Source organism: Nematolebias whitei, chromosome 16, assembly GCF_014905685.2.
Source record: "Nematolebias whitei isolate Nwh7 chromosome 16, NemWhi1, whole genome shotgun sequence".
Taxonomy (NCBI): domain Eukaryota; kingdom Metazoa; phylum Chordata; class Actinopteri; order Cyprinodontiformes; family Rivulidae; genus Nematolebias; species Nematolebias whitei.
The window spans coordinates 25,360,598-25,371,256 of NC_056513.1; the positions used below are offsets into that span (position 1 = coordinate 25,360,598).

The window sequence follows — 10,659 nt, forward strand, 5'->3', positions numbered from 1 at the left end:
CTTTCTGCTAATTTCAGCTTGTTGTGCTCCTTTCAGCTTATTTCTGCAAGTTTCAACTATTTCTGCTTTCTCAGATGCTATTTAGCTGTTCTATGCTAATTTGAGCCTTTTCAGCTAATTCCACATTTTTTGCACTCATTTAAACATTTTTTATGTCTAATTCAGCAAAACTGTGCTAACTCTACTTCCTTTTGTTAATTGAAGCTTCTTTCTGCCGTTTTGTAGCTACTATTCAGCTGTTTTTCTTAGCAAATGTCTGCTTTTTTCAGATAATTCCCACATTTTGTGCTCATTTCTGCTTCTTTTGCTCTCACAATTTCCTTCTAGTAGTTTAAGCTTCTTTCTGCCTTTTCAGCTAGTTTTTCTAATTTCAGCTTTTTTAGCTAATTTCCTTATTTTTGTGGTAGTTTCTGCTCATTTAAATCAAATTCAGCAAAAATTGTTCTTTCCGCTTTCTTCTGTTAATTAAGGCTTGTTCTTACATTTCAGCTACATTTCAGCCTGTTTTTTTAGCTAATTTCAGCTGTTTTTCAGCAAGCTCTTCAGCAATAAGCATTCGCACTGAATTTTCACAGGAAATGTAATTTTTCTAGTTTGCTTTATAATCCTAGTCCCTGGTTTTATACACCTTGACTCGCTATGGCAGAAAATCATTAAGAGATTAGGTGAGGTTCTTATTTAACAAACTACATGCAGCTACGAGGACAGTTTACATTCCTGCAACTAACTTATGTGTAGCTTTACAGATATTTCATTTATTGTCCTCATGAAAAGTCCATCTACTGTACCTAAAATTAATTATTCAATGTTTTAGTCACACTAAAAGCTTGGATCTAGGGATGATAAGTGATCTGGTCCAAACAAAACAAGCACAGTGGAAAAAATGAAAAGACATAACTGGAAAAGATTACTTGTCTAATTTCACTCGGGATGAATTTAGTATCCATCCTTAATATTTTCACCTTCTTGGCGACCAGACTGAACCCATATTTGACCTTATTTAATCAGAGTATGAGGCTCGTGTCTTTTTCAAGTTGAGCTGAAAACAATCTGACATTTGTTTAAAGGTCATTATAAAGTGATATTTTTATATATTTATATAAAACATGATACCAGATAAATAAAACCTGCTACTCGTTCTGTTTGCATATTTTTTTACTGGTCATTGTTGTTTGTTTATGCGGCATCACAAAAAATAAATAAATCTGGAAATCTTTTGTGATGTTGGAAAAAACTGGTTCTTAAAGTTGTTGTTTTTTGTATGATGGTGTTGGACAAAAACATTTATTGGAATGGTATTTGTATTGTTTTTATTAAGTGTTTTTTGTGTGTTGCTTGTCAAGTCAAAATGCCCGTCATCAAACAAAGAAGTGTGGAGGTAACTTCCAGATCAAACAAAAGTAAAGGGTGATGAATAATTAACCTTTTTGTGACCGATGCAACTAAAGCACAGTACGTTGTACTAATGTCTGTTTACTTGTATCTGTAGGTGTTGTACCGTACTCTGAGTTACAGAGATCGTGTCCCAGCAGAGACTGGAACAAACACCCGCGGGGATCGACGCTTGATGACTGAACCCCCAGAGCGACCAGAGGACGACCCAGCCGAGCTCTCCACGCAGAGCTCGGCCCCCGGGGTGCTGAAGATCTTCGGCGATGAAATCTGTGCCGGTGCCAACTACAAGAGCGTCCTGGCCACGCCACGCTCCAGCGCTCAGGAACTCGTAAAAGAGGCTCTCGAGCGTTACTCTCTCAACAAGGATGCAGCTCGCTCTTACGTCCTGTGCGACGTGATTGGACGTTTGGAGGGAGAAGGAGGGTGGCGGACTGAGTGCTTGCGAGCACTGGGGGACAACGAGAAGCCGTTGTTGCTCCAGGAGCTGTGGAAACCCCGAGAAGGACACGCTCGCAGGTTTGAGCTGCGCAGGAGGGCTGAGGTCGAGGAGCTGAACGCCAAGGAGAAGGATACCATCACTGCTGGTGGGTAAACGCATGCACACACACACACACACACACACACACACACACACGCACGCACACAGAGCAGCTGGTCTAATTCACTTTTTTTCCTAACATGTCAAACTCAGCAAAAAAGCACAGCTTCTTAGCTCTTCTGCAGTGTGTGTGTGTGTGTGTGTGTGTGTGTTTGTGTGTGCGTGTGTGCGTGTGTGTGTGTGGGAGAGAAATGCAGAGTAAAAGCCTTCATCACAGCTATTATCTTGTAGCGAGGAGTCTGTTCCTGTGTAGTTAGCAGCATTGTCTCTGTTCAATAAGAAGGTGCTGTAAAGACACTTCACTGTATTTCTGTTTCTGTCAGACACACACACACACACACACACACACACACACGCACACACACACAGTTATACACCTTGGCAGAGAAATGAATGAGCAGTTTATTCTTGCAAAGATGGAGGTTTTGAAACCTGCGATGGATTGGCTGTGGTGTTTTTCATTTTTCACGTTAATATTTTTTACCTGACGTCTTGTTCAACTAAAGTTTGTGAGTGAAGCTGATCCCACAGAAAACAAGTCTGTATTTTCTACGTAGCTCAAGTAAAACAACTACTGCGTCTTTACATCTGCAATGCAGCAATTCACACTATTTCTGTCCAGATGTGTGCCTCTTTAGAAATATGACTTATATTGGCAAACGTTTTGCTGATTGAAAATTCAATTCAGTTTATTTATATAGCACCAACTAAGTCACAACGTAAGTCATCTCAGGGCACTGAACAGAAACATTCATATACATTATAAATGCCAATTAGTATATTATCTATCTAAGAAAACCAGCAGATTGTGTTGAGTCTTCATTTCGTCTCAGTCTCCCACACTGAGCAAGCACAAAGGAGACAGTGGAAAGGAAAAACTCCCTTTAAACAGGAATAAACCTCCAGCAGAACCAGGCTCAGGACAAGCAAAACATTTGCTACCTACACACACGTGCTCACCTTCACCCTTCTGAAGAAATTTAGGAACCACAGCTTGTTTTCTGAAAAACTGAATGAGCATTTTTAGCCTCAGTAACGCTACTTTCCAGTAACACCAACCTCCTTTGCAAAGCTTGGCTGGGTGCACTGGTTGCTTTGTGCTGGTCAGAGTTTCAACCATCAATCGGAATAGATTTTTTTTTTTCTCCTATCGTCCGGTAAAGTTGGATGTTTGGTTTGTTTACACGATACAGAAGACAATATTAACTCCTAAAATAGGTTAAAATCTTCAATCAATAAGGTGAAAGTAGATTCAAGACAAAGTTGAAGCACTCTGTTGTCATGAAATTGTTTTTGTTGTTGTTTTCATCTTAATTTGTTTTAAGTAAACGTCAGAGAAACAACCCAGTTGTTTCATATGAAATATTTAGTGTTTAGGTATAAAAATGTGGCAACAAAATCTTATAGAAACTGACAAATCATGCAGTTTCAGAATGTCTAGTTTACACCTGTCCAACAACAGATCAGTAAATCTAAACATGTTTTCTACTTTGTTTCTAAAAAAAAAAGTAATGTAAAAATGTAAAATGGCTCCATAGTTTGACTAAAACTTTACTTGTGATTGTGCTTGATTTAAGAAAATGTTTTAAAACATGTATTTCGAAAATGCAGAATTACTCATAAAATGTTTCATCTTAAATTTAATTATAATTACACAAACGTAATCTGTCTAAAGTAATTATTTACTGTGCAGGCTGGAAAAGTAAATCAACTACTGACTTAAATATTATTTGAATTCTTGTTGATTCTGTTGGGAAAGTCTTAAATTCCTCCCAGATTATAATTCACAATCACAACTTTATGTTAAGATTTGATTGATTGATTGACTGACAGGTGCTTAGGCTTTTATTGTAGCAAAGCAGGTCCACATCATGATGCACTCTCTACCATGCTTTACAGCTAGGATGAGATTTCACGTTAGTTACAGAACTTGAAGTTTCTAATAAATAAAACTGTTTGTCTAAAGTACAACTTTTAGTTTTATAGCTTAATTTGTCACTATAAACTTAAGTACTTAGACTGAAAAATTGCACATAGTACTTGACTGTTTTTTCTGTGAGTATTTATTATCATAATATGGACAATTATAATATTTTGGATATCAGTAGTATAAGACAAATATTTGACTACTATCTACTACAATTTCCACTAGTGTAGTGAACGCATTTGTGTTTTTCTACGTTTTAATAGAACTGAATGCCTAATATAGTTGTTTTTTACATTTTTAAGATTTAGTAAATCAATCAAGAAACACAAGTCAAATTATACATTTATAAACTGTTATATATATATATATAAAAATCTATGTTAACATTATTATTATATGATAGGGATGCACGATATTATCGGCATGGTATCGGTATCGGCTGATATCAGCAATAAATTTAAATATCGGACGTTGGCCATTCCATCAGAATAACTCACTGATAGAAAAGGCTTCTGTTTTAAGTTAGTTTTTAATTTAAGCAACTGTCAAGTATATCTATTAATGCAGTACTACTTATGCACCTTTCACTTGTCGCTTGTGAACAGGTTGAGTTTGGATTTGTGAAAATTTACAAATTTGTACTGTTCAAGTGTTGTCATGGTGTTAGAGAGTAAATGTCATGAATAAATTTGACATTAAACATAATCCAAGTTGAAGTGTTACATTATTTTCAACCCCTTTTTGGCGTCTGCATGTGGTAGCAGTCCAAACTGACAAAGATCATGCAGAATAATGTAGTATTTTAATTCCCCAGCAGAGAAAGATATGTAGTCTCTGTAAGCAGGTCTAGGGGAACAATATTGGTATTGGTATCGGTTATCAGCCAAACGAGTTTTAACGTATTGACATATTGGATATCGGCCAAAAATCCAATATCATGCATCCTATTATATGTTGTTTGTAAATATGCCAACATAATTACAAAGTAGGTATTCAGTTGTACTTTGCTTTTCTCTTTTCGCACAACATGGGGGGAGTGGTGGCGCAAAGGTTAGAGAGGTGGGCTTGTGATCCGAAGATCGCCGGTTCACGCCCCGGCCCCGACAACATCAAAATTGTGGGTGGGGTAGGTGAAACACCCACACTTGCCCCCACCCTCATTCGCCCCACTCTGGGCCCATGAGCAAGGCCCTTAACCCCACCATGTGCTCCCTAAACAGGTCTCTCTTGAAAATGAGTTCTCGTGGCTCAATGAGACTAACCTGGATAAATAAAGGCTAAATTAAAAAAAATAAAAATAAAAAATAAAAAAAAAACATGGCCTCAGTGTTTCGAACATCAAGGTGAAGTTCAGCCCTGCTGTTTTGGAAAGCAGCTGCTTCCTTTACATGTTCTCACATAAAGTTTGTTCTTACTCGGCTGCAGTGTTTCTTGGTTGAAAATCACATCTATGAAAAACTTTTGGTCAGGTTTTGAACTTTACTGAATCACTGACTCAGCTCTTCTAAGAGGTTTTAATGACCTTCTTTTAAGTGCTGATTTGAAGAACTCTGCTGTTCTGGTGCTTGTAGACCTGACCACAGCCTCCAGCGGTGTGGATCACAGCATCCTCATTTCTCTGAACTTTGCGTAGGCATTAACCCTTGGAAAAATTAGTTACACTTTTATTTTTGTCTGTGCTGTTTTCTATTAATTTATTTTGGGTTTAGTTAGTAAACTTTTTTTTTCACTCATGTTCCTTAGGGGAAAATCTGCCACGTTAGAATACACTGTAAACAAAACTTTTAATCTTGTATTTATTATATCATAAAATAATGCATTCCTCTCAATAATCCAGGTGTACAATCCAGCATTTTTCAGTCAGGTCATCTGGACAGTTTCTTTTTGTTTGTGCTTAAAGCACAGTTTTGTGTTGTGTTTCCTTGACTGATGAAGCCTTCCGGATCGAAGGTGAAACGTTTCAGCACAAAAAAAAAAGAAACCGTCCAGATGACCTGACTGAAAAATGTTGGATCCTCTCAATAAGGTTTTTTCTTTTTACGTCTATCACTATAATTTAGATTTTTATATTACCTCACGAGGCGGTGCTCCGCTTTATTATCTGAGAGCCATTGTAAAAATCTTCCCAAACAGAGATTAATCTAAAACCCTATACCCTTGAAGCAGTACCTCCTATGTGTCAGATGTCGCTGTGGAGTCTCGTCTTTCATCTCATCTTGTCTGTCAGAATTGTTTTAGTTTGGCAGTAAAGAGCAAAAACTCGCAGTGCTCTCAAGTAAACGTTTAGTGCTAATAAGATGTTTCCCATGCATGCAGGCTGGACGTTCCACGGCTGACAATGGCTGACCCAATAAGTAAAATAAAATAAAATATAAAGATAAGGTAAAGAATACCTCAGTGTCAGACGGGAGTAAGTTTGACTGAAAACGAGACTTTGTTTTCAGATGGATAGTCTTCACAAATCTCCAGACTGAAAAAAAAAAAAAAGTTGTCAAAAATAAATAGATATGTTTTATCAAGAGCATTAGGGTTAGGTGTGGGTGCTTCGCCTTTCCCACCGACATTTTGATGTTGTTGGTCCGGGAGTCGAATCGGTGACCTTCCAATCACAGGCTCATCTTCTCTAACCTCTGCACCACCACTCTCCAAATGTAGTTTTACTTTTTTTTTTTAAATTAATAAATTGCAATCTAATACATATTTTGTTAATTAAAAAAAAAACTGAAATGTGAATCTTTTTTTAAATCCACAAAAAAGTGTAAATACAAAAAAATAATAATAATAGTAAGATTTTTACATTTTTATTTCAGGTAGCTCTAAAAGATCCACTAGTTTTTTGTAGAAAAAATATTTCAATGCAGTTTCTTTAAATGGCGCATACAGAAGTCTCAGGGCAGTGTACAAAAACACTCACATACATTATAAAAGCCAATTAGTAAACATTTCTATCTAAGGAAGCAGCATATTGCGATGAATCTGATTAAGCATGAAGGCGACAGTGGAAAGAAAGAGTCAAGCGTCCATCTGCTTGGACCGGCTGGATTTGAGAGGAACAAACAAACCGAATGACATGTCCAGATGTGCTTTCTATTGGAGGAAAGCCAAGAAGAAAAACATGTTAAAGATACAAATAATTACAAATACAAACGGGTAAAGTAGAGCAAGTAAAGACAGCAGCAGACTGAGGAAATGTGGTCAGTTTGTCCTATAGCAGTTTAAGGCTAAGGGATAGCTCAGGAAACCCAAGCCGACCCTAACTATAGGATTTATCAGCCTAGTTATTCTCATCTAAAGATTAATAATATAGTTCTAGCTGTTACTATTTTAAAATAGTATATTTAGGTAGTTCAATAAAGTTGTCGATTTTACCCCTAAGGATTTTTAGGATATATTAGTTGTACATACTTATAATGCAGTGATAAATTATAATATTATATGCTGAAAAAGTTTACAAATGCTTATTGTGCACAAGGTAGTAACTTAGTTTGAAATGTTTAATATAACAACTCTAGATTAAATATATAGATGAACAGATTTGACTCACTATTTGGCAAGAAACTACTCAGTTTTGTTTCTGTCACCCTTAATTAATGCATAATAAACATGTAGCATCTATAAGGGGAGCCTTTTTGTAAAGTGGTACCATAAAATGTTCTTATTGCCTTCAGGTGCCTGTATTTTGTATTATTCTATTATTATTCTATATTATTGAGCATGGACTTTGTTGGTTTCGATATTATACATTTTCTCAACAAAATGACAAAAATAAAACTGGGTTTGATGAGAATACCTTTAGTTGTGAATTACCACTAACACTTTTATGGTAGAAATGAGACCATGACCATGAAAATGAACAGTTGTGTTTGTAGTTATCCAGTGAAACAAGGTCTATCAATTTAGTTTTGTTTCTGTGGCACATAATAATCCACCATGTTTAAATTTTTGTTTTTGAGATGAATCTAGAGTTGACGTTAGTATTTTTTGGTTACGTTCGCTGTAATATCTCTGTCCTCAGTTTTATCCTGTTAAAGCATTTTCTGCTGTTCTCAGAGACATTTCTGTTAATTACTTGACTGAAATGTGAATTTCTTTTTTGTAAAGTTGGAAAACGGAGAAAATCGTAAAGCAGCAAAGAATGCTTTTTGTGATAAAACTGCTAACGCATATTACAAGTTTTAATTTCACACTAACCTATTCTCTTTATTTACAACACATGCATCCTGGACTTTCTTTTTGTGTTCTACTTGTCTCATTTATTTCCTTTGTTGTATGTGTGAGCGTGCATGCTTATGTGTGAAAAGTGTGTATTTTCACATACACTTTTACAAATGAGATGGCACTTTAAAGGTACTGAAGGATTTTCATTGACAATATGAACACTTGCTGTCAAATTCATTGTTTAATCTCCTAAAAATTACTCTGAATTGCAATTTGTGCCCAAATTAAGCTCTTATGATCACACAAGATAGAGATATGGCTCTTTATAACAAAACAAGGTTTAAATCTAAAAAAAAACCAGCTATCTATATACTTGGCACAGTAAACATTAGATGAATGAATTCAGCCAACAGGTAGGCTTGTCGCGATAAACAATAACTCAATTAATCACATGTAAATTAAAATGATCAACCTCATTTTCATTTATCGACTTTATCGTTTCTTCGTGTCTCTCTTTCTACTGAAGACACTGGATGACAAAAGGCTCAACTCGGGTGCTCTTCACTGACTCTTCCCTTTTTCTTTAAAATCCATTTTAACCATCCCAAATTGCATTTTTGGCTCGTTAAAACAGCTAAGCTACAAGCTAAGCTAACAGGCTGACCTCAGAGGAAAAAACCTCTCTTTTCAAAGCTCTAAAATTCATGGTTGAAACCTGTGCCTTTGTGTAAAAAGTTGTTTTACTCTGCCCAAACAAGATGAGAACTTGATTACTGATTTTTTATTAAAAGCTTTGTGCGAAAAATGCTATGCTAAAGAGCTCAAACTACACCGAGCGTCTGCCATTTTGAAAACTGGAAAAAAGGGAACAAGAGACAGCCCATGTCACGTCAAGGGGCCTCCCTCCCATTTTTCTTAAAGAGACACGCTGCTTGCTCCCTCACTATTCACCCTTCTGTTCAAACAATATTGTACTGCCACCCGGTGGTCAAAATAAAGTACTAAACACAAAAATTAACCAACATTTCTTAAATTTGACAGTAATTACTGATTATTGTCAAATTTCAAACAATATCGTTTATCGCAATAATTTCTGAGACAATCGCTCAGCAAAATGTGTTATCGTGACAGGCCTACCAACAGGATCCTTTTTTTATTATGGCAAATTTATCATCGTCACAACATCATTGTGCACAGTATCAATATTGCAAACAACTGCTTGGACTGTAATACATCATAAATCATTAAGTACCATGCATTCATGATACATTATATATTATTATGCATGCAAATACTATATTTGGTCAATCCAACAGACTCTTACTGGCCTTGAAGCCAACACCTGGTTTAGATTATAGTGATGACAGAAGAGAAAGTGAGAAAAATGTGGGTTTATCACAAAATATATATATTGCAACAATAAATGATATTGCACATTGCAAGTTTTTCTAATTTTGCACAGCTCTGTTTTTAAATACATTGCTAAGATGACTGCTTAGGTAAATATATTCAGTGCTCACATATTGCAACATTCTGCTCAGTATGCACCGAGTTTTAAGTCCGAAAACCTCCATGTAAACCAACAGGATATTTCCTTTGGTAAAAAGTAAAGAGACATCTCAGATAATTTTTTCCAGGTGTTGACTCTTGTTGATTCACATAGCTTTTACCCTGCTGCTGTATGTTAAAATAAAAATTATTCTAATACGTTTAGGTGCATTTAGTTATTGTATGTTGAAAAGAAATGCCGTGTAGTATTATTATTGTGTGCATGGAGGTAGGTGGAGCTTAGAACTCCACCTTGCTAGTGCACTGACGCTGGCATCCTCTGTAAATCGCTTTCTGCTGGCTTCAATTCCCAATGAGAAAAAGCATGGACAGTTGGTGTATTGGTATCATGAGTCCATGGTTGGCACTGCCATTGTTACTGTTAAAGCAGTTGATGGGTGAAATAAACTGTGCATATATGTAATATCCTAAATTTGATCATGTAATCCTGGACAAGACAAACAAAAATTTGAATTTTTGTCGCAAATTGAATGTGGTATTGAGAATCTTCTGTTGAAATGTTTAACATTTTATTAGAGAAATCAAATTAGCTTGCTAATTTGTAATATAACAGCAATATGTTAAATTAATCTTTTGAAGTGGAGTTCTGTGGAAAGGTAATGTGCAAGCAATATCTTACCTGCTGTAGAAAGCTCTTTGAATGGACTCAGTTTGGAGAAATAGTTTAATTCTGGCCAAACTTGTGATCTAATGGCTAGTCTGATTGTAGCCAAGACTCAAGTGGAATGTTTCCATGTGAAAACAGCTCAAATCTCAAAAATATTGTTTTATAACCCTTCACACTGTTGTTAGTTTTGCATAACAGGAAGTTTGCTGGAAATGTTACAACATTCCTGCCAGTGCACTAGACTGTACTAGAAGTGCTACAGTCATTGTTTCTGTTTGTAAAATAATCACATATTTCTGTGCAATGTACAATAGTCCCTCATTTATCGCGGGGGATCCGTACCCTGAAGACCCACGATAAGTGGAAAAACGGTGAAGTAGGAATAGTAGTACAAGTAGTAAGTAG

General features: G+C 36.1%; 1 protein-coding gene across 1 annotated transcript in view; it reads left to right on the plus strand.

Moving 5' to 3' along the window:
* Window positions 1-10,659, plus strand: part of radil (Ras association and DIL domains) — a 30,728-nt gene that overhangs the window by 890 nt on the left and 19,179 nt on the right. The window contains 1 exon segment of the mRNA XM_037689833.1: window positions 1,490-1,993. Coding sequence (XP_037545761.1) covers window positions 1,490-1,993 — 504 coding nt within the window.